The sequence below is a fragment of the Mandrillus leucophaeus genome, unplaced genomic scaffold, assembly GCF_000951045.1.
Source record: "Mandrillus leucophaeus isolate KB7577 unplaced genomic scaffold, Mleu.le_1.0 Scaffold47, whole genome shotgun sequence".
Lineage (NCBI taxonomy): Eukaryota > Metazoa > Chordata > Mammalia > Primates > Cercopithecidae > Mandrillus > Mandrillus leucophaeus.
This window is the reverse complement of record NW_012105031.1, coordinates 5,505,328-5,530,762: the sequence shown is the minus strand read 5'-3', so window position 1 is coordinate 5,530,762 and position 25,435 is coordinate 5,505,328. Positions and strand designations below refer to the sequence as shown.

Below are 25,435 nucleotides of genomic sequence, written 5' to 3'. Positions count from 1 at the left end.
AAACAATTTCCACTAACAGGGAACAAATGAAAAAACAGCTATACTCACACAACAGAATATAGTGTATAAAATATACTCAATAAATGTTTGCTATAGATTTCCATAAGTTCTCTACTATGTGGGAAAAAAATGATGGCATTAATAACCAGAGAACTTGTCATTAATATTATTCCTTGTTTATTAGGTTTAAGCAAAAATGACTCAACAGGAAAACCGGACCATTCTTTGATTTGCAAATCATGTGTGAAGGAGCTTGTATTTTGATTCCTACTTTTTCATCAGCATCTCTGATGAATAACAACCATATTTCAAGAATGGAATGGTAAAAATCACCATCTGGAAATCTACATTATTACTGAGCTCTCAAAGAGATAAAACTTGAAACTTCCACCTAAAAGCAAACTTTAACCAATTCTATAACCACAGATTAAACACACACACACACACTCTCTCTCTCTCTTTCTCACTCCAATGAATGAGTAAAATAAATTACCTTTCCTGTGCTTTGTAAGATGGTTGTTCGTGTCCTCCATACTCTCTCTCTGCTGACAATATCTCGGGTCACGTCTACCTCAGCATCCACAAAACTCCTCTGTTTAAGGGCAGTTATGTCATCATCTAGATCAGTCTTGATAGTAGATCTTTTCTTAGCCATAATTTTGGCTTTGATTGCAGCAATTTTTTCCACTGACATAGCTTCAGATAAAGACCTAAAAGCAATTTCTTTTTTAAATTTTCACAGCAAGGATTCCTGGAGTGTATCATAAATATATTTCGTTACATTTATAAATTTCTGGTAAAAACACTTTAAGGGCAATAATTAAGGTTTTCTTATCTGTAAGACTGACTTGCTATTCCGCAATTACATAAAATTTTTATAAAGAATTTATGTCAAGATACTACTCTAAGAGCAAATTAGTAATTTCTTAGAAGTATCAATGCAACAAAATTCTTGATGGTTTTTCATCTCTTTCCCGCAAAAAAGCAGGACTCATTAATACAGGTGCTTTTCTTTGTATTTTTTCTGTCTACAGAAATTACACACACACACAGAGGCCACTTTGGAAGGGGGTAAAAAATCCATCCTACAGAAAGTTCAAAGCCTAGGTTTTCCTTGAAATTTATTTCAAGGTTTCAAACTTGTATGCCATAGTGCAGAACATAATTAAGTGACAGGCTTTTATGTCACAAAAACATACTCCTTTAATCTCTGGAAGATAAAACCATATTTTATACAGTTTCCTTTTTCTTCCCTTTCCTTGATTTTCAAATAGGCAAAATAGTAAAAAGAGACTATGTTTGCAGAAATATGAAAAAAGACCTAACACTGAAAGTATACATGTCATAAAACGATAATCTTAAGCAAAGTATCTTTTATCATGTAAAATGAGAAAAAGAATTAAAAAGTGTTTGGGTACCTTAATAACAGTAGACAAAAATATTACTTTAGTCACAAGATGAAAATCTTGAATTATGTTTACACAAAATCTGGAAAAAGGATGAAAATTCCTGCAGGTTTAAATACAGTAGTATTATATAGTATTCTAATTTTATTTAGATTAGGTATGAAGGTACTTTATAGTAGTGCTCATATGCACCTGGCATTTGATGCATTTTGTGTAATACTGTGCAGATTTCCCTTAAAATCTAACACACACCAGCATACCTTAAGCCAAATTCAAATACAGTACTCCTCTGTTTGGCTTTCCACAGTTTCAGTCACCCACTATCAACCACAGTCCAAAATATTAAATGGAAAATTCCAGAAATAAATAATTCGTAAGTTTTAAATTATGTGCCATGCTCAGTAGCCTGTTGAAATCTTGTACTGTCCTGCCTGGGACACTTGCCTGGGATATCCGGACATGAATGATCCTTTTGTCCAATGTATCGATACTGTACACACTACCTGCCCAGTAGTCGCTTAATAGCCATCTTGGTTATCAGATTGACGATGGCAGCATCAAAGTACTTATGTTCAAGTAGCCCTTATTATACCTAATAATGGCCCCAAAACACAAGAGTAGTGACGCTAGCAATTCGCATATGCCACTCCCAAAGTGCTTCCCTTAAATGACAAGGTGACCTTGGGATTCCTTGGCTGGAGTTCAGGACTATCCGAGGTTTCAGGCACCCACTGGAGGTCTTGGAACATATCCCCGGAAGGCGGCTGGGTGACTACTGTACTTCTCCAAACTATAATCAAGCCTCCAATGGACTTTGAAACATAGAACTTCTACTTACAGCCAAGATGAAGTACCAGAGACTAGACTAACCCTCCAGCCTTTAAATAACCAGTCAAAATACATAAAACAATGGTTTACTAGATGCTAGATATCAAGCAATGAAGGACAGTAATTCCCTAACAAATGAGAAACAAACAAGGTAAGCCCTATGACTGCCTCAGCTTATTGCCTTGTAAGTTTCCAAGACATGGCCTTGGCAGGAGAACCCATATAGAACTGAGCGGATTCTCGGATAAGAAGAAATGGAGCTGGGATTACAGCAAGACCAAGATAGTTAGAATTCATAGGTCAGAACACCTGAGAAGTGTATAGAAGGTCCCCCTGACATACCCCAGCAGAATTCTGACTAACACAAATATGAAGAAACTAAGGCTGAATAAAGAACCACCCAAGTGGATTAGACAGAATAATGCCTAGTGGTCACACAAGGTGAAGAATAGTGCCTGTTCCACTAGCCAGAATGAAACCTCATGTTCATGAGGTATTACGTACTCAGAATGGTCTTGCCTCAGTGGGTGGGGAATAATTACCCTAGCAGACCAATGTTCAGATAAGTTAAAATCAAGACCAAAACTGTTTCCAAGAGAGTTAACTGTGTCCCAAAAAAAGCTAAAGACGATGTGGGGAAATATAACAATATCTAGCACTCGACAAGGTAAAAAGTATACACAATGTTTGGTGTGCAATCAAAGATCACATGACATGTAATAAAGCAGGAAAATGTAATAAAGCAGACATGTAATAAAGCAGAATTAAGAGAAATATCAATTAATCTCAAGGCATGAAAATAATTACAAGAACTATGTTCTATATTTCAACAAGCTAAATAAAAAGATAAAGTAGGTATGTTTTTTAAAAAACAGCAAAACATACAAAAATTAGCCGGGTGTGGTGGCATATGCCTGTAATCCCAGCCACTCGGGAGGCTGAGGCAGGAGAATCGCTTGAACCCGGGAGGCGGAAGTTGCAGTGAGCCGAGATCACGCCATTGCACTCTAGCCTGGGTCACAAGAGCCAAACTCCATCTCAAAAAAAAAGAGCAAAACAAACTTGAGATGAAAACTACAACGTTGGAGACTAAACATGCATGGGATTACAGAAAAAAAAATTAAGTAAAGTTGAAAACACAACAGAAACTATCCAAAAAGAACTCAAAAAAGACTATAACAGACAGAAAATGAATTCAAAAAAAGAAAAGAACATAAGTGAACTGTCAAAGAAAAAAATATTAAAGTTCAGCCAGGCGCGGTGGCTCACGCCTGTAATCCCAGCACTTTGGGAGGCCAAGGCAGCTGGATCACGAGTTCAGGAGTTTGAGACCAGCCTGGCCAACATGGTGAAAACATCATCTCTACTAAAAGTAGCCGGGCATTGTGGCAGGCGCCTGTAATCCCAGCTACTTGGGAGGCTGAGGCAGGAGAATCGCTTGAAACCAGAAGGCAGAGGTTGCAGTGAGTCAAGATCGCACCACTGCACTCTAGCCTGGGCGAAAGAGCGAAAATCTGTCTCCAAAAAAAAAAAAAAATTAAAGTTCAATACAACAGAAACGATCCAAAAATAATTCAAAAAAGAATATAAACAGACAGAAAAGAATCCAAAAAAAGAAAAAAACATAAGTGAGCTGTCAAACAACTTCAAGTAGAGTCTGAGTAGTTGGAATCCAGAAAAATGAAAACATTTTTAAAAAGTGAAGAAACTATGCCCATCCATTTATGTATTGTCTATGGCTGCTTTCCCTACACCACATAAGCTCAGTAGTTTCAAGAGACCATACTACCTTCAAAGCTAAAAATATTTAATATGTGGCACTTTCCAGAAAAAGTTTGCTGACCTCTGCTGTACATAATCAATAAGAGATAACATAAAATGAATTTCTCAACTTATAAAGCAATTTTTAAAGAGAAAGACCAACATGGTAATAGAATCAAGAAGACTTTACAAAAAGCATGATAAACACATTAACTTCCAATCCCCACACATACTCTTATGAACTAAGAGCACAGAGGCATACAATGAATCCAAGAGGTAAACATAAATGTGGGGAGCATTTTAATATTCCTTTTCCTTATACCTTTACATATATCTAAACTACCTACTTTCTACTTAAACACAATTCTTACCTAATCTGTTCGGTCTGTACAATCCCCTCTTTGTGACCCTCCAAACGGGCAGCCAATCTCTCTTTATCAAGGCGTACACACTCTTCATCCTGGAAATAACCACTGGTTAATGCATTTTAAATTTTTATTTAACTTTTGAGAAGAAAAAACACTACATATAACTTTTCCTTACCAAATTTCCTACCTCTACAATTCTAGGTACCAGTGTCTTTAGGCCAACTTCAAGACTAAAACTTTTAGCTACCTAAAGATAGTAACAATAAATATACGTTGAATCTTAAGACTGGAATCATCTAATAGCTTAAGAAAAACTTGCTTAGCCACTTTTTTCTTTATGATTAAGTGTTCTTCCCATATCATAGCTGATTTTCTTCAGAAAGACACAACAAATAAATTCATCTTTTTGAGAAAGTTAATAACCAAATGTTATGACAAGCCTTCACCGAAGTCAAAAATTTCATTTTGGCATCTCCATTTTTTTTCCTTCTGTTGCTACAGGTCCTGAATCCATTAGCACTAATCAAAATGCTTTAAAGGAAAACCTTAAAGATTTTCAAAGGATGATCCTTAGAACGTCAGAAACTTCCAACTAAATGCCTCATGGGCCACTTCAAGATCTTGTCTGAAATTCAACCCTGGTAGCTCAGCTTTTATCTAATTCACATATTATGATGTCAAGTAAAACTTAGTCTGAAAAGCAAGTGGTTAAAAACAAAACAAAATCTGGTAACCCTGATCTAGTTTAATGTTCACATTCAACAAATAACATAACTGAGGACCAGAGTCAATGACTATGACTAACAGAATACAAAACTGTATAAAAAGCATCAGCATACTCCAGAGATCCAAAAAGGTGTTGGGCTCCAATTCATGTCCTATTATGAATCTACCATGTAAAAATCTTAAAATGAATACATCGGCTGAAATAAATGCAAAAATATTTTGGCAAATGCATCCAACTTTTTCCACATGCAATAAAGATATAGCCCAGATTACTCAAATTCCTCACGAAACTACCAATTTTAAAGACAACTGCGGCCTAGATTTTTATCAAATCAGAAACTCTGCCCTCAGTTTCTCTCTCCTAGTACAGTTCCTTACAGGTCCTCAAAAGACATACACTGAACTGAAAACAAATGCTGAAAACCGTAGCTGTTTATGTAACACATTTCAACCCTACAAATGATTTGAAAAAAAAATGTATTATGCCATTTCCTGCTGATTTTTTAAGTTACTGGAATCCCAGGAAACTAGGACTTCTGCCACGTTGAATTTTTTCAAACAGACTGTGGTGTTCAGATTGTTTCAAATAAATGGCATCCCTTGAGCTGGGTGCAGTGGCTCATGGCAGTAATCCCAGCACTTTGGGAGGCCGAGGTGGGCAGATTGCTTGAGGCCAGGAATTTGAGATCAAATAAATGGTATCCCTAAATTCATACACACTGTTTAACCACAGGTCACAATCTCCTTTCATATAAGGGGAAATACTCAGTTTTACTACCACAAAATTTATACCTAGTGGAATGGCTAGAAACCAGACTGCCAAGGTTCCAACTGGTTCTTCAAACCTCAGCAATTCACTTACTCTGTCTGAGCCTATTCGCTCATAGATGACATGCATGGTTCTACCAACTTAATGAGTTCTGGGAGTACTATGCATATCATTTATGAGTAAATCAGATTACATGAGTTAATACATATAAAGTACTTAGAATAACACATAGCATAGAGCAGTAACAATGAATCAATTATCATTCTCTTAAAAAATATCAGATCCATGTCTCAGAATATCCTTAATTAAAATTACATTAAAGTAGTAGGTACTTCGTGTTCGCAGCTCTGAGCAGTAAAGCAAGCACCCATAACACATTGTTTCAAAGGTAGGCAAACTACATCCCAAAGACCAATTCTTGCCCACCATCTGTTTTCTGAAGTTTTTTATAGAAACATAGCCACATCTGTTCATTTATGTATTGTCTATGAGTGCTTTCACACTACAATATTAAATAGTTGCAACATAAACTATATGACCCATAAAGCTTAAAATATTTACTATCTGGCCTTTCATAAAGAAAGTCTCTATTTTAAAAACCCTGTCACTATTTGAAAAAAAAAAAAATTAGCCAGGCATGGTGGCAGGCACCTGCAGTCCCAACTACTCGCAGGCTGAGGTGGGGGGATCACTCGAGACCCGGAGGTCGAGGCTACAGTAAGCTATGATGACACCACTGGACTCCAGCCCGAGTGACAGAGAAAGATTTTGCCTTTAAAAAAAAAAAAAAAAGAAAGAAAAGAAAGGAAAAAGAATTCTGACCCTTGAGCCAATGTTCTTCAATAAGAATACAAAAGCAAAGAAAATAAAATGATTTGTCCATCACATAGCTTGCATGTGTGAGAGCTTAAAACTATAGCTTGAGTTACTTATTAATCAATTGTTCTTTCTACCACAAAAATTTTTCCCAGAAAAACAGCTTCTCAAGTTACTGCAATCAAAGAATCTTTGTTACTACAGAATCCCAATTTCAATAAGAATATAAATAAAATTGTTTAAAATCAAGTTTCTTTACCTCAATTCGTGGTTTCTTTGCTTCTGCTAAAACTTCATCTGCAGCTCGTTTGACTATAAAAGAAAGAGAACTTATTCATTATTTATAATAAATAAAGGTGTAGTTTGGAATGGGTTTCCGAAAGTTCAATATAAACATGCAACAAGACATACCTTGAGTAGATCGCTGAAGACCTATTTCTAAGGGAGCGCTTCTGTCTATACTTGCCGATGTTGCTGAAGATATAAAAAGATTCATGTAAGGATTACTATTTCAACATATATATTGGGTATTATTACAAGTGAAATGCTTTAAGTTTTTTATATACTTCTATATGGTGATTTTCTCTCGGTAAAAAGTTCAGTTTTAAAACAGCTCTGCAAAAACATTTTATTAAAAGACTATACTACAAAGTCTCTAAGAGGACAAACTATTTTTACCAATTCAGCTTACAAATTACTGAGATGATCTGACTGAAATTAGTTGCTTCAAAGTATATGCTCCAACATCATAACATCGATACCTAAAAAGGTATCTCTAAACATAAATAAGTAAATACATAAACATATATACACAAACAAATATATGGGCAAGATTTTCTTAAAGTTAGCATTCACCCTAAACATGCAATGTTCATTTATTCACAACTGGTAAAAACTAAATTACTTTTAAAATTAAATTAATTTTTGAATGGCTCAACAAAAAGGGGTATACCTGTCCCTATTCACCTAGTTCCCACCACCCTATGCAGCCAACTAGTCTCTTACATATCCTTCTAGAATTTCTTTCTGTAGATAGAAGAAATACAAAATTATTTTTACCCTTTTTAATACAAAAGGTGACACACTAAACATACTGTTCTGAACCCTGTTTTCTTTTTTACCTAACAACTTATCTCCCATATCCCTCTAGATCAGTAAGTAGAGCATTTCCTTAACTTTTTTTTGCGATGGAGTCTCGCTCTGACACCCAGGCTGGAGTGCAGTGGCGATCTCGGCTCACTGCAAGCTCCGCCTCCCAGGTTCACGCCATTCTCCTGCCTCAGCCTCCAGAGTAGCTGGGACTACAGGCACATGCCACCACGCCCGGCTAATTTTTTTGTATTTTTAGTAGAGACGGGGTTTCACCGTGTTAGCCAGAATGGTCTCCATCTCCTGACCCTGTGATCGACCCACCTTGGCCTCCCCAAGTGCTGGGATTACAGGCGTGAGCCACCGCGTCAGGCCCTCCTTAACTCTTTTTTTTATAGTTACTGAGTACTCTACTGTATGGCCTAACTACAATTTATTTCACTAGGTCCCTGTTGACGAGCTGTTCAATTTTAGTCTTCTGTCATTACAAACAATGGCACAATAATATATTAATACAAAGTCATGTCATATATTTTCATAAATATATAAATGTACATATATACACACATATATATACACACACACACATATATATAATGGCAAGAATTTTTTAAAGTTAGCATTCACCAGCAGGGCGTGGTGGCTCACGCCTGTAATCTCAGCACTTTGGGAGGCTGAGGCAGGTGGATCACGAGGTCAGGAGATCGAGACCATCCTGGCTAACACCGTAAAACCCTGTCTCTGCTAAAAAAATACAAAACATTAGCCGGGTGTGGCGGTGGGCGCCTGTAGTCCCAGCTACTTGGGAGGCTGAGGCAGGAGAATGGCATGAACCCGGGAGGCAGAGCTCGCAGTGAGCTGAGATTGCGCCACTGCACTCCAGCCTGGGCAACAGAGCGAGACTCCGTCCCAAAAAAAATAAAAAATAAAAATAAATAAAATAAAATAAAGTTAGCATTCGCCCTACACGTGTAATTTTTAGTTATTCACAACTGGTAAACAAAAGCTAAACAAAATATACCTCCAGGATAAAGTTCTAGACACAGGATTTATTTCTATGTTAAATTTGTAATGTTAGACTGCTGCCAATTCTTCAGTGGGAGTGTAGTGGTGTACTGACTAACATTATAACCAACAATATAGTAGAATATCTGTTTTCTCACTGCTCCACCAGACCACATTATCAAATTTATAGATTTTTGTCTATCAGTTAAAAAAAAAAAAATCCTATCTCTGTATAGTTTAAATTTGCAATTCTCTTACTATAAATGAAATTAAGCATTTTTCATGATTTTATCACCTTTTCTGTGAATTTATGACATAGTCCACAGAGTGGTCTTTTATGTATAAAGTTCTAAGACCCTTCATATATTAGTGAGATTAGCCCTTTATCTGCGATGAGTTGAAATATTAATATATTTTCCCAGTGTGCCATGTCTTTTGTTTTTTATAGTACAGAACTTTACTACTTTTATCAGCTTGTAACTGAATAATCGCACCTTTCTCCCATTGACCTGACATGTCTCTTTACTAACATGTTAAATTCACATATAGATTTCTCATCTAACAGATAAAGTTGTTTTATTAGTGTATCTATTCATTTAGTTTTTTTTTAATTATCAGGGTTTTAAGTTCTCTAGAATGACTAGCCTTTTCTCAATGCTCTTCTACAAATTTTTAAGATGCTTACTTTTGCCAATGAACTTTAGAATTACCTTGTCTAGTTCTACTCCTATCTCAAGAAAAACCAGAGATTCTTACTGAGACTATGTTAAATGTATAAATTAAGAACTAACGTCTTTACCTGTTAGTCTTCCTAAGAATACAGTCTTAATATTTGCTCAACCTTTTCATTAAACTATTAAATTAACAGTCGTTAAAAAGTAGCAAAGCAATATGCTTAGTGACTACATTTGTCCTATAGAAACTACAGGAAATGACATACATGGATACAGGGCAACTCTACTTTTGATTCTAAAAAGAAAAACCATTTGCTCTGAAGCGCTTCCCCAAAACTAGCCTATTTATCAGGCTCGCCTGTGACGCTTAAGAATAGAGAATCTTAGACTTTATACCACACCTTCTGAGGCCAAAAATAAACAAACACACACACACACACTATTTTCAAACCATATGAACCATCATTTAAAAAGTTACAGAAACACTGCTCCAAAGAATCAAATTTGCTTTGATTTTAAAAAAAAAAAAAAAAATGGCTGGGCGCAGTGGCTCATGCCTGCAATCCCAACACTTTGGGAGGCCAAGGAAGGAGGACTGCTTGAGTCCAAGAGTTCAAGACCAGCCTGAACGATGTAGTGAGACCCCATCTCTGAAAGAAAAATAAAAATAAAAAAGTTTCTTCTATTCTTCCCAACTCTATCCTCTTCACAGAATTGAGACTCCCTCTTCAATACTGCTGGGTTCTAAACTTTTGTGTTTGTCTCCCTTGCATGACAGTAAGCATGTTTACATGTTTAAGACAGGGATTTGGCATTTTGCACAATGCATAATGCCTTTAAGAATAAGCATGTAATAAGTCCTTATTGAATGAGGATAGCATAGGAAGAAAGCATTCCTAATGATGATCTTTCCATTATACACAAGATTCTCTGTGGAAATCAATCTTACTGCTTAAAGCCATGCACGACAAGACAGGTATTAATGACTTAAAGGTACTATACTCCACACTCGGCAAAGTAAGATCCAATAGTTCTATTATACCAACGTACTTGTACTCTGTAAGAGAGTAAATTAATAATTATTCATTTACTAAGAACCTACCATGCACCACTATTCTAAATGCTGGGTATTTAATAAGACAAATGACTGTCTGTCCCCTTAGAATTTACCTTCTAATGGGAAAGACAGACACTATGTACATAAACACACATATAATTTCAGGTCCATGTACCAGATTCGATGAAAAATAAGTCAGGATGGCACTACATAACAACCACAGAAGGGGGAAAGAGATACTATATTTTAGAGTAGTCAGAGAAGTCTTCTCTGATGGAACAACATTTGGAAAAACACTTGAGCACAGATCTAAAAGAAATAGTAAGGAAGTGAACCATGGGATAATGCAGAGAACGAGACCTCAAGATAGAAGAGAAAGTGCAAAGGCGCTAAGATTGGCATAGCTAAAAGATAAAAAAGACTGACTGTTATGCGCAAAGGAAGACTGGTAGAAGATGAAGTCACAGAGATTTAGGCAGAGACAAGATCACTGCCAAGGTAACAAGTATGAGTTTTATTCTAAGAGTGATGGGAAGCCACAGGTGAGTGACACAATCAAGTTTATGTACTTTTTCAAAAGCAGGACACTCTTTACTGCTAAGACTACACTATAGGAAAAAAAGAGTGGGGACCTGTGAGGAAGCTATACAATAATCTAAAAAGGAAGGATGAAATAGGGTCGGTAGAATGGTAAGAAACTGTCATACTTTTAAAGAGAGAAAAAAACAACTTGCTGATAGAATGGAAGTGAGATGTGACAAAGATTTCACCAGAGTTCTGGCCTAAGCAACTGCAGGAATAGGGTACCACTACCCCTTACTAAAGTGGGAACACTGAGGAAAGAGCAGACTTGTTTTTGTTCTGTGTGAGGGCAGAAGGGAAAGAGGGAATCAGGCATTCCAGTTTCAATATGTTAAATTGCAGATGCCTATTCAACAACCAAGGAAACATGTTCACAGTAAATTTATAAATCTGGTGCCCTGGAAGAAGTCAATGCTGAAAAAAACTTGGAATTTTATCAGCTTATATATGATATCTAAGGCATAAAACAGAAAGAGATCACCTAGAGAATAAGGGTAAAAGAAAAGAGAAAAAAAAGATCAAGTCTTGGAAACTTCAAGAATTAGAGGTCAGGTACAGAAGTAACCAAAATAAACTGAGAGGGGAACAATGACTAGAAAAAGAACCAAGAGTCTGGCGTTCCAAATGCCAAATGAAGAAAGGCTTTCAAAAATGAGTGGTCAACAGTATCAAATGCTGTTGAGAGGTCAAGTATGGTACGAGAGACCAAAGGATGTAGCAATCGTTAAATCAGTGTTAAGGAGTGATTTTAGTGGGATGGTAAGGATGAAGGCCAGACTACAGTGGCTTCAAGAAAGAAACAAAGGTTAAGAAGAAGCAGTGATACCACACAACCCCTTGCAAAGAATTTTACCGTTATCAGGGAGAAGATAAACGAAGCAGTAAACAGTAGGAATGTGGGATCAAAAACATTTTTAAACATGAAATCTTACTGTAGGTATTCTAAAAGGGAATGATCCAGAAGAAAGTAGAAAACTGATGATGTAAGAGAGAAACAACTTACGAAGACAAAGTCTTTGAGACTGTGAAAGGAGATGGAATCCACACACAAGGAAGGGGTGACTGGCCTTAAGAGCAAAGACAGTGCATTCACTGTATAAAAAAGAGAAGAGCACATGGACAAAAATGAAGGTAGGTTAATTTTTTAGTGGAAATACAAATTCGTTTCCCACTAATCATTATTTCGTAGGAGAAAAAAGAAATAATGTCTGTTTAAGGGTGGGAACAATTTAAAAAGTACTCACACGCTTCACCATTGAGATATCCAAGTAGATCTTTTCGATCAGGTCTTCTAACCACAGGAATATTTTCAGTCTAAAGCCAAAATTTTAAATGAGATATGAAATGAATAATAATGATACACAACTTAATAAATACTAACACATAATGTCTGAATTTTATTCCAACATATCTTGATAAAATATATTTTAAATCACATTTGTAAAAAATGACTAGGCTAAAAGAACCTAATAAAAATCCTGAAAATTTATTAAACATGTTACTTTTAATAATTTTCTTACAACTTGATAAATATTAACATGCAATTTTGGAATTTTATTTCAACATATCTTGATAAAATATATTTTAAATCACATTTGTAAAAAATAACTAGGCTAAAAGAACCTAATAAGAATCCTGAAAATTTATTAAACATGTTACTTTTAATAATTTTCTTGGCTGGGTGCGGTGGCTCACGCCTGTAATCCCAGCACTTTGGGAGGCCGAGGTGGGTGGATCACCTGAGGTCAGGAGTTCAAGACCAGCCTGGACAACATGGCAAAACCCTGTTTCTACTAAAAAGACAAAAATTAGCTGGATGTGGTGGCGCAAGCTTGTAATCCCAGCTACTCGGGAAGCTGAGGCAGGAGAATCACTGGAACCCGGAAGGCGGGGGTTTCAGTGAGCTGAGATTGTGCCACTGCACTCCGGCCTGGGCAACAGAGCAAGATTCTGTCTCTAAATAAATAAATAAATAAATAAATAAATAAATAAATAAATGTATTTATTAAATTCCAGGAAGATATACAGAAGATAATTATTATAAATAAAGCAACAGCTAGGCACGGTGGCCCACACCTGTAATCACAGCACTGCGGGAGGCAGAGGTGGGCGGATCACTTGCGGTCAGGAGTTCGAGACCAGCCTGGCCAACATGGTGAAACCCCATCTCTACTAAAAATACAAAAATTAGGCCAGGTGCAGTGGCTCACGCCTGTAATTCCAGCACTTTGGGAGGTCGAGGCGAGTGGAAAAACGAGGTGAGGAGTTCAAGCTCAGCCTGAGCAAGATGGTAAAACCCCATCTCTACTAAAACTACAAAAATTAGCCAGGCGTAGTGGCGGGGGCCTGTAGTCCCAGCTACTCGAGAGGCTGAGGCAGGAGAATTGCTTGAATCTGGGCAGCGGATGTTGCAGTGAGCTGAGATCATGCCACTGTACACCAGTCTGGGTGACAGAGTGAGACTCTGTCTCAAAAAAAAAAAAAAAAAATTAGCCAGGCGTGATGGCAGGCACCTATAATCCCAGCTACTTGGGAGACTGAGGCAAGACCCAGTCTCAAACACAAACAGTGCAAGAAAAATTGGTAGCTGAGAGATTCCAGTGTAAATCCTTTGTTATTTTATATGTGTAACAATGAAGTAACAACAAGAACCTTTAGTATCTTTGACCAATGAGCTTATATTGAATACTTCCTATATTTCACTGCACCAAACATTCTGCTCTGATTCCTCAATGATTTAGATAAACTGTATTTAATCACTTAAAAATGAACCTTCTATTTTAAAAAGGTCAAGCTAAATTTTAGTTTCTCCTTCTGAGTTCAAAAGTTTGAGTGCAGAGTTTTCCTGTGCTTGTATTCTTTTAAACCAGCCTAGGCCAGGCATGGTGGTTCATACCTGTAATCCTAACACTCTGGGAGGTCAAGGTGGGTTGACTGCTGGAGCCCAGGAGTTAGAGACCAGCCTGAGCAATACAGAGAAACTCCATCTTTATAAAAATATAAGTTAGCCAGGCATGGTGGCAAGCGCATGCAGTCCCAGCTATAGTCCCAGCTACTCAGGAGGCTGAAGCAGGAAGACAGCTTGAGCCCGGGAGGGCAAGGCTGTGGCAAGCCAAGATCCTGCCACTGCACTCCAGCCTGGGTGACAGAGCAAGACTCTGTCTCAAAAAAAAATAAAAAATAAAAATAAACCAGTCTACATGGAACACCATAAACAGCTAAAAGATTTGGGTTAATTTTAAGTTACTGTTTCTAAGTCTAATAACTTACGTCATCATTTGGTCACTATTGAGTTATGTACACATTACAGTCCACTGAAAAAGATTACATCTACTCACACTAAAGTAGGAGCTAAGGATCAGGAATATCTGTTTTAAGAGTGGTCTGCTCAGCCAGACGCGGTGGCTCACGTGGATCACGCCTGTAATCCCAGCACTTTGGGAGGTCAAGGCGGGCGGATCAGGAGGTCAGGAGATCAAGACCATCCTGGCTCGCATGGTGAAACCCCATCTCTACTAAAAATACAAAAAATCAGCCGGGCATGGTGGGGTGTGCCTGTGATTCCAGCTACTTGGGAGGCTGAGGCAGGAGAATCCCTTGAACCCAGAAGGCGGAGGTTGCAGTGAGCCGAGATCACGCCACTGCACTCCAGTCTGAGTGACAGAGCAAGACTCCATCTCGGGGGGGGGAAAAAAAAAAAGAGTGGTCTGCACACAGAAAACAGCAAATAACACCAAGTAATTAGGAAACAACAATCTCAACTTCACAGAACTTTGGAATTTTAGAATCCTACTCTTTCAATCTGGCAAATACTTAAGAAAAATAAGAATTAAATCTTAAGCAACTGAGGGTCCCAAGGTCCACAGAAACAATTACAGCTATCAGTTATACGTACAACCATTTCCCAAAAACAGAATCTATAAATCTAAGCTAACTATCTGAATCTTTGTTATACTAAAATGAATGACTATATCCAACACAACACTGTAAGAACTACCTAATTTAGTTTTTAAAGATCTGAGTTAAAATAACCTTAAAGAGGGAGCTGGTGCTATTTTTTCCCATTATTTCCCAAGTAGTCCCGCTCTAACTTTATTTTTTTTAATATGTAACATAAATATGTATTTCCTGCTCAGGAAAGCAGAAGCCTTATGGTTTAATACAAAGCCCACTAAATGACGGGATACTTTCTCAACTGCCACACACACACACATTTTTTCCCTGAGACAGAGTCTTGCTCTATCACTCAGGATAGATGCATTGGTACAATCATGGCTTACTGCAGCCTCGACCTCCTGGGCCCAGTGATCCTCCCGCCTCAGCCCCTTGAGTAGTTAGCTGGGAGTATAGCTACACACTACCATGCCTGACTAACCTTTTTTTATTTTTTGTTTTGACAAAGTTTCCCTATGCCGCCCAGGTTGGTCTTGAACTCCTGAGCTCAAGTGATCCTCCCACCTCAGCCTCCCAAAGTGCTGGGACTACAGGCATGCACCACCACACCCGGCTTTTAGTTGCTTCAAATAACAAGTTACTGTTTGAAAGATACATAAGCCAGAAACCTTAACTATTTCTAGTTGGGAGCGAGGTTAGTGTTATAAAAGTTAAGTTTCACACAGCTTAATGTGACCCAGCAACTGTGTTAGGTAACTCAAAAAGCAGCTCCAGTGATGACAGACACAATGATGTTTAAAAAAATTGTTTTAAGAACTATAAGAAAAGTTTAAGAAAATTGTTTTAAGAACTATAAGAAATGGGAAGAAGCAGTTATTTATAAATACATTTCACACTTAATTTTAAGTATATACTTGTAAGTTAGCAAAAGGAACAAATATTAAAAGCAGACTTTTAATTATTTCAATTATATCTTCAAAAAAATTTTATGTTCAACTCTACCAAAAATAATCTGAGGGAAAAGCTCATTTAAAAAAATTAAATATCTTTTAAGCCATTTTATGTGGGCATTATAGCACTTTTCCATGTCATACAGCTATCCTATCCAAATACATCTGAATCTTATTTACTTATCAATTATAATATACTGCTATAATTTAGGTCTTAATGATACTTCCCTACAGATGAAGAATCTCATCATCCTAGTTTATGAAATCGGTTCTTTTCAAGTTGTTTCCAAAGATTTCCTCTGAGTAATAAATTTTCAAACACTGAGAAAGCAAGCAAAACTAAAAACAAATGAACTTCTCCAGAGTATTAAAACAGCTGCACAAAACTGATTAAGAATTTTTTTAAATGTCTGCTAATCTTGATTCTTACAACCAAAAAAAAGTTTTCTTGAGATAAAACAAGTGTTCTGAAGTAACAGGGTCCTTCCACACACTTAAAAGTTTTTCTAAACATCTCTATAAATACCTTTAGCATTTTGAGTTTTCCTTTTCTTGAGATGGCATCTCACTATGTTGCCCAGGCTGGTCTTGATCTCCTAGGCTCAAGCAACCCTGCCACCTTAGAGTCCCAAGCAGGTGGGATTACCAGTGTGCACTAAGAAGCCTGGCTCTAAAAATCCCTTTAAAACTTCCTTTGTTATAAACATTACCCACACTTTACATGAAAAAATATCACAGATTAAAAAGTCTGTGTAAATCACACAGTAACCTAGTTCTGACTCTCCTAGAGACATTCAGACAAATCTTTCATTCTTTTGATTTGAAACCCATGAAGAAAGCTATCCATTCCAAATGATACCTACTACCATGAAGCCAAAAAAAAAAAAAAAAGTGTTAATACAAAAACTAGTCCGACATGGTAGGCCATGCCTGTAGTCCCAGTTTCTCAGGAGACTGAGGTAGGAGGCTGGCTTGAGCCCGAGAAGGGGAGGGTGCAGTAAGCCGAGATCACACCAATGCACTCCAGCTTAGGCAACAGAGCCAGACCCTATCTCAAAAAAAAAAAAAAAAAAAGTATTAAAATGAATTATTGGCCAGGCACAGTGATTCATGCCAGTAATTCGAGCACTTTGGGAGGCTGAGGTAGGAGGATCCACTGAGGCTAGGAGTTCAAGACCAGCCTATGCCACACAGCAAGACCCCCTCATCTTTAAGAACAACAAAAAAAAATTAGCCAGATATGGTGGTACAGGCCTGTAGTCCTGGCTACTTGAAGGCTGAGGTGGGAAGATCACTTGAGCCCAGCAGTTCAAGGCTGCAATGAGCTATGATCACACCACTGTACTCTAGCCTGGGCAACAGGGTTAGACCCCGTCTCTTAAATAAATAAAAATAAAACTGATAAATAAATAGATAAGTAAAATGAATTCTACTTACAGCTGCACGTCGGACATAAACAGGATGAGAAAGGTGCACATTATTAAGTAGAAATAAAATGGAATCCAATGTGTAGTACTCTCTGGGTTGGCCTTCCTTTCCAGTCCTGAAATAATTAAGGCAAGGATTTTACTCACAACTCTAATTCAACTCTTCAGGCTGGATTCATTTATCTACACAACTTTGCTATCTAACAATGAGTTCAACATAGCTACCAAAAAAAGTATAAAATCTAATAATGAATAGACTGTCATAATCACAAAAGAAACACAAAGGAAGGCAATGACAAAAAGCAAGAAGTAGGGAAAATACAAAAAATTCATACTCTAAGGTACTACACACTTTTTAGAATCAGGCCCAAATTAGCCTCTGGGCTTTATCAATAGAGAAATCTAACCAGATCCATATTGAAGAGGATCCATAAGAGAAAACAATTAAACTGCTTAGAAGAAGCACAATTATCACTGGAGCTAAATGTGAAAGAAATTTATCCTATGGCTCTTGCTAAATAAGATATGGCTGAACAACATCCTTCACATTCTTACAGTAAACACAACACAGAATTTCAGGGGTATAACTGTTAGGGCATCCCTCAAATTAGACCAGTAATGTAAAACCAAAATGCTATTCTATCTGTGATAAAACAATGTAGTCTACTAACAGTGCAAGATCTCTAACGCAGGTACCAATATTACCGCATTCCAATCCTACCCTTTCTACTACATTTGTCCCTTCTGTATCTTTGAATCCGTCTGAATATGGCCCACTATAATCAGCCCTAAACCTACTTTTGTAGCTTCCAGTCCCACTTTTCCTCTAAACCAATGCATTTCAAACCACACACCACTATCAATTATTGTACTATGAAACCCAATAAACAGTTAACAACCATATTTTTTCTATTTTCAGAATAGAAGAGAAAAATAATAAAATGCACTGCATGCAATAAGAAGAGTAAGCATTGTTTTGTGTTTTATATCTGTATATATTTACGTGTGTATGTGCACATATAGAAAATAAAAATAATTTCTTGGTGTGATTCACTGTTGAAAAAGTTTAAAATCTACTGTACTAAGCATTCCTTTTACACTGGCTTCACTGAATTGCTGTCAACACATTTACTTTCCAGTTCTTTATGCCTTTAAGCATACAGTTCACTCATCTTGGAAGACTTAACCCATCATTTCACCCAGAAAATTTCTATCTATTCTTTAAAGCTTATCTGTTTGTTCATTCAATCATTCAAGAAAACTTTATTGGATGTGAACTTGCCAAAGACAATTCTATGGAACTTTCCCTAAATAACTCCAACTAGAAATGACTGCTGTCTTCACAAACTATTATAGAAATCATTTCACATCAACTTATCTGTTTAATCTCCTCTATTCAGACTAAATTAACCTCCTTTGAGGTAGAAATCAGAGTCTTAGGAATTTTTTTAATCCTCAGATTGAACCACTTCACACCCTAGGTTCTCCTTAAGCCATTGTTTAAAGAAAAAAAAATTCATTAAAAATCCAACCAAATGTAATTCTATCTACGCAAATCATTTGAAAGGGTAAAACACCAGAAACTCAGAATGTCATTTGATCAACATTTTATAAAGCTAATTAAACCATAAGACAAAAAAAATTTTAAACCAACCAACAGGCAGGGCGCGGTGGCTCACGCCTGTAATCCCAGCACTTTGGGAAGCAGAAGCGGGCAGATCATTTAAGGTCAGGAGTTCGAGACCCGCCTGACCAACATGGTGAAACCACATCTCCACTAAAATACAAAAGTTAGCAGGGCATGGTGGCGGGGGCCTGTAATCTCAGCTACTCAGGAGGCTGAGGTAAGAGAATCACCTGAAGCCAGGAGGCGGAGATTGCAGTGAGCCAAGATCATACCACTGCACTCCAGCCTGGGCGACGGAGCAAGTCTCCCTCTCAAAACTAAATAAATAAATAAATGCCAACCAACAAACTAAATTTCCCTAGTTTTTCATCGACTCTTCACAAAGCTTCCATTCAAAGAAACAAAATGAGTAGGGAAGTTCTAGCTCAAGGTTCTAATTCTACAAGCCACGCACCAATGACAGTGACATCATTAAAAAGGCCCCTAATGACTGTTAGACCCGTCTCTATAAGTTTTCCTGAATGACTTAAACTGATAAAACTTCACATGGACTAACATTCCAAAACATTTCCCTTTAAAATACACTTTCGAAAATCACACGCACCATCTATTTCTTAGATCTGAAAAGCACACTCATTTCACCAACTCCTGAAGACCTATTTAACACAAACTTTAGCGACTTTTCCCAATTCACCAAATTTCTTTCCGGTCCTAACTTCAGAGTTGATTCCCTTCTCTCTTCTACAGGAATAACCCCCTCCCCAACAACGAAAGGAGATGAAATAAACTAGGAGTTGCAAGGACCAGAGGAGCAGCCTGGAAGAGAGAAAAAATAAAGAACAAAAAGAGGCGACCATGGCACCAGACGGTGTGCTCCTTTGTGCACCTATGTTCAGGTATCCTTGTGCACCAGCCCCACACTTCGCTGGTACACGATACCTATTGGTAAAAATTAACTGTAAAAGTCAAAAACTCCCACGGTACCTTTCCTTTGGGCTTCTCAAAAATTTAAATGGATGAACTGCTCTAGAGCTCCGCCCCCTCTTTCCTTACCCTAAAAGTGCAACTTCTGCTCTAGAGAGAAACTTTCTTCTTCCCGAACACCCGTTTTATCCCATCCCCAGGGGAAACGGGGGGAGGGGTTAAGAAAGAGGTCGCCTGGGGGCGCCCAACTCTGCCCTGCCACCCCTGGCATAGCCATGCCGGACTTACCCCCAAACTACATAGTTGGTCTTCACATTCTTGGGCCAGGAGAACTCCCCGAAGATCACTTCGTCTCCCTTCACCACAATCTCCTTCTTCTGGATGTTGTACTGTCGCAAGACGCTAAGCACGTCCGCCATCTTCCCCCCCCCTCGCCTCCGCCGGCCCGGGGCGCCGCCGCTGCCGCCGCGCCTGCCTCCTTCTTCCCCTGTCGCCTCGCCCTCTTCCTCCTCCTCCTTCGCCGCCGCGACGAACCAACAGCAGCAGCACTAACAGCCGTCCTCGCCTACGACAGCAGCAGGGGCAGTAGCCACCCAGGCCGCCGAGGACCCCGCGCTATAAGGCAAGGCCCCGCCGCTGGCTGCCCGCGGAGAACGCCTGACTGCGCCCCTCCAGCGCGGCACGTCCGCCGCCAGGGGGAGCCGCGATGGCCTGGGAAAGTGCCCCTCCCAGACTTCAACTCGGCATGGAGCCCACTCACTCGCTGAAACGCTGAGCGCTAGGGCACCGCGCCCACGTACGGCGCACGTACGGGGAACTTTATCGGGCGCGCGCGCGCGCGGAGCACGTACCCAGTCCCCCGCGGCGCGCACCCAGCGGCGACAGGTGTGCGCGTACCTGAGCCGTGGGTCAGCACTTCCATCCGCAGCACGTGCCCTGAGTATTTAACGACCTGCCTCGGGTGCGACCAGAGGCTCCTGGGCCCCTGCTTTGGCCGGGATGGAATTTGGCAAGGATTTGTGGAACACTAGAATCACCTTCCTATCTAGATCGGACCCAGGCCTAGCCAAAGACCTCTAGGACTTAGTGATCCGGAGAAGCCCTTTTGAAAGGATGGGGCTCTTGGGGTTGGGGTTTGGGTTGTTTGCCTTTGATGTGGAAAAAAACAAGTTTTGGTTTTTTGTTGGTTTTGAGTGGAAAAGACCGAGTCCAGCAGAAAAAAAAAAAAACAGTTCTGGGTACTGCTGTTTGTTAGTTGTTGTTTGACCTTGGTCAAGTTACATAGCTTTTCACAGCATCAATTGGTTAATGAAGAAAATGGGGTTAATACGAAGATAAGGTAAACGCGCCTAGCACGTCAATAAAATATCCTAAATGTTGGATCCTCCCTCTTCATTCTTTGGATGATGACTTTTTCCATCGCGATCCCTTCTTCCCACCAATCCCGAAGGGCTATATTCAAAAGGCTCTGTTCCAAGATGTAAATGGGAAAGTTGCTCTAACAGAAACCCCAAACGGTCCAATTTAGAACACTTCCAGACTACCCAATTTTTCTAATGGAACTCAGAAGGCTCAGTGGTGTCCTTGACATGCGTTTTGAGACGGTTAAGATAAATCAATATACTATGGCCAACCAAACACATCCTATGGGATTGTTTTATTTCTTTTACCATGTCAGAAGGAAAAAAGAGGCAACTTTGTGATTGACATAACCAAATTCCTTGACCTGTTTTGAAAAAATGTCAATCTTTTCACAACATAGAGGACTACAGATACAGAAGTATGTGGTTCATTTCCTATATGATCTGTAGCCATTCTGCAACTGTGAGTTTGTGAAATTTTTTTCTGTTCCACCGATGTTTTCACCCTGTAGTATTCTCCTGAATCTCACCCAAAACACACACATTATAAAGAACTGGCTACTCTTATCTATCCCCACACTCTCTCTTCATACCTGTATCAGAGCACCCAGTACCATATTACTTCTCTTTATAGTTTACTTGCCTGCATCCACAAAACTGAAACACCATAGACCTGTGTCATCATATCCTACTGTCTAACACATTATTTGGAACATATTAGTAATAAATGGATGAACTTAATAAATTGATGGAAGCTCCTAGTAAATATCAAGTTAATACATGGATGAAAGCTTCTAATAAATGCTGAAGTAATAAATGGAAAGATAAGCTCAAGGAAGCCAAGATTTCATGATTAAGAGGGCTGATTATAGTCCCTTCAAATGATACTTAATTTTATTTCATACTCAAATAATGATTGGAGTCTCTCTTTTGTATGTTTTTTAGGTTAATGAATTTAAAAAGTGGTAAGGTAAGTCATTAGTAATTTGTTGCTTTTAACAGTTAAAGCATTGAAATTTGTAGATCATGTTTTCCTGACCAGCCTGGGCAACATACCTAGACCCTGTGTCTACAAAAGCAATTGTAGATCATTTTTGTTTTTATATAAGTACCCTTATAATTGCCCTACCAATACTGGTTCATCAGAGGATGTCAAAATACAATAAAAGGCAAGATTAATGGTAGAGCTGAAAATTTTAAAAATTAATTTAAAAAAACAGAAAAATAATGTGGTTTCTTTGTCTTGGGCAAAAGCAGTCCACATCTCCAGATATTAGCTCTTGAAGAATTCCTAAAAATCTTTAGTTTTAGGTCTTCTGTTAGAATAAATGCCCAGCAATCAGAAGAAAGTGGTATGTTTAGTTGGAAACGATGGATCCAACATCATTACCTCGGAGTTTAAACCACTACCTCAATTGCTAACAGTACCCGATAAGGTTATTTCCACCAATGCTCAAGAGCAGTTTTATTCTGGTTCCTTTTCCAAAGGACCAAATCCCCAGGTTTTAGATCAATCAAAGTCTGTTTAGGCAAGTATTTTGAAAATGCACTTGAACCTACTAGTGATAATTTGGCAGGTATCATAAGTCTCATGAAGCATTTATTTATATTACTCTGTAATGGTAGAACCTAGGATTGGAAGTAAAATTTTCAAATACATGGGTAGGGGGAGGCTGTTAATTCAAGAAGAGATAATCTGTGGGTTCCAGAAAGGGTTGATTTATTGTCATCAATCAATCATGACTAATGGCAATTTGAAGGGCCATGAAATTTCTGTTTTTTGAATGTGTTGATAATTTTAGTTTTAGGACTCTGTTAGTTCTCTTTACTTTTCCTAAAGTTTGAGGGAAATCAGTGTGGGGAGTTATAGCTCCCTAGCAAGGAAAAACCTCAGTCCATCCAGAGAGTAAGCAAACAACAACATAGTCATAGTTTATTCCAGGGAATTATTATGGGTTGGGTACTTTAGGAGGGTTAATTATTTATTTGATGTATTTGATATATATAGGCTTATTCAGATTGTTTCTTCTTGTGTGAGTTTTGGCAGATTGTGTCTTTCAAGGGGTTCCGTTTTATCTAGGTTATGAAATTAGTGGGATATAGTTGTTCACAGCATTTATTATTATCCTTTTAATGTTCATGTCATCTGTAGAAATGTCCCCTCTTTTATTTCTGATTTTAGTAATTTGTGTCCTCTCTCTTCTTAGCATGGCTAAAAGGTTCATTGATTTCATTGACCTTTTCAAAGAACCAGCTTTTGGTGTGATTACTGATTTTTTTACTTTCAATTTTACCAGTTTATGCTTTAACTTTTATTATTTCTTTTCTTTTGCTTACTTTAGATTTAATTTGCTCTTCTCTTTCTAGTTTCCTTAGGTAGAAGTTTAGATCATTGATTTTTAGGTCTTTCTTCTTTTCTAATGTATACATTCAATGCTACAAATTTCCCTCTAAACACTACTTTGCTTCCTCCCATACACTTTGGTAAGTTATGTTTTTATTTTCTTGTAGCTCAAAATATTTTAAATTTTATCTTGAGATTTCTTCTTTGACTTATGTGTTATTTAGAAGTGGATTGTTTAAACTCGACATATTTTGGAATTTTCTAGCTATCTTCCTATTACTGATTTCTAGTTTAATTTCATTGTGGTCTGAGAGTAGATATTGTATGATTTATATAATTTTAAATTTGCTAAAGTGTGTTTTATGGCCCAAAATGTGGTCTGTCATGGCGAATGTTCCTTGCATGTTTAGGAAGAATGTTTATTCTGCTGCTGTTGAATAGTCTATAGATAGCAACTCTATTAAGATGACCGATGGTGTTGTTGAGTTGAATTACGTCCTTATTGATTTTCTGCCTGCTAGTTCTGTTCATATCTGATACAGGGGTATTGAAATCTTCCACTATAATAATGGATTCATCTATTTTTCCTTGTAGTTCCATCAGTTTTTTGTCTTATATAATTTGACTCTCTGTTGTTAAGCATGTACACGTTAAGGATTGTTCTGTCTTCTTGGAGAATTGACCCTTTATCATTACGTAATGCTCTTCTTTATGCCAACAAACTTTTCTTGCTTTGAAGTCTGCTCTGTCTAAAATTAAAATAGGTACTCCTACTTTTTTTTGATTAGTGTTAGCATGATGTATTTTTCTCCGTTTATTTACTTTTTATCTATAGGCGTATTTATATTTAAAGTGGGTTTCTTGTGGACAACATAGAGTTGGGTCTCATATTTTTGAACCACTCTGGCAATCTCTTTTCATTGTTGCAGTTAGACCATTGATGTTCAAAGTGATTATTGACAAATTTAGACTAATATTTACTGTATTCGTTATTGCTTTCTATTTGTTGCCTTTGTTCTCTGTTCCTATGTATGTCTGCCACAATTTTTCTGCTCTGTGTGTGTGTGTGTGCGCACACGCACATGTGTGTGTGTTAGAGACAGACAGGGTCTTGCTCTGTAATCCAGGCTGGAACCTAATGGTATGATCACAGCTCACTGTGGCTTCAAACTCCTGGGCTCCAGTGATCCTCCCAGTGAAACCTCTAGAGTAGCTGAGACTACAGATTTACACCACCACACCCAGCTAAATTTTAAATTTTTTATACAGACAGGGACCCACTTTGTTTTTCAGGCTGGTATCAGATTCCTAGGCTCAAGCAATCCTCCTGCCTCAGCCTCCCAAAATGCTGGGATTATAGACCTGAGCCCCTCTGCCCAGCTGTTTGGGGTTTTAATTGAGCATTTTATATGTTTGCATTTTGTCTCTCTCCCTCCCTCCCTTCCTCTCTCTCTCTCTCTCTCTTTCTTTCTCTTTCTCTCTTTCTCTCTCTCTCTGTCTGTCCCTTTCTTTCTTTCTTTGTTTTTGAGGTGGAGTCTCACTCTGTCACCCAGGCTGGAGTGCAGTGGCACGATCTTGCCTCACTGCAGCCTCCCTCTCCCAAGTTCAAATGATTCTCCTGCCTCAGCTTCCCGAGCAGCTGGGATTACAGGTATGCACCACCACACCCAACTAATTTTTTGTATTTTTAGTAGAGATAGGGTTTCACCACGTTGGCCGGGGCTGGTCTCAAATTCCTGACCTCAGGTGACCTACCCACCTTGGTCTCCCAGAGTGCTGGAATTCCAGGTGTGAGCCACTATACCCAGCCAATTTGAAGAGTTTAAA

General features: G+C 38.2%; 1 protein-coding gene across 1 annotated transcript in view; it reads right to left on the bottom strand.

Moving 5' to 3' along the window:
• CDC73 (cell division cycle 73) overlaps nt 1-20,724 on the bottom strand; it is a 141,276-nt gene extending 120,552 nt beyond the window's left edge. The window contains exons 1-7 of the mRNA XM_011995093.1: nt 20,192-20,724; nt 17,363-17,468; nt 12,326-12,395; nt 7,086-7,148; nt 6,934-6,986; nt 4,367-4,455; nt 494-710 (exon numbers count right to left, since the gene is read on the bottom strand). Of these exons, the coding sequence (XP_011850483.1) occupies nt 494-710; nt 4,367-4,455; nt 6,934-6,986; nt 7,086-7,148; nt 12,326-12,395; nt 17,363-17,468; nt 20,192-20,322 (729 nt within the window). The 5' untranslated portion in view covers nt 20,323-20,724. The remainder of the gene's footprint in view (nt 1-493; nt 711-4,366; nt 4,456-6,933; nt 6,987-7,085; nt 7,149-12,325; nt 12,396-17,362; nt 17,469-20,191) is intronic.
• Between the last annotated feature and the right edge of the window lie 4,711 nt (nt 20,725-25,435).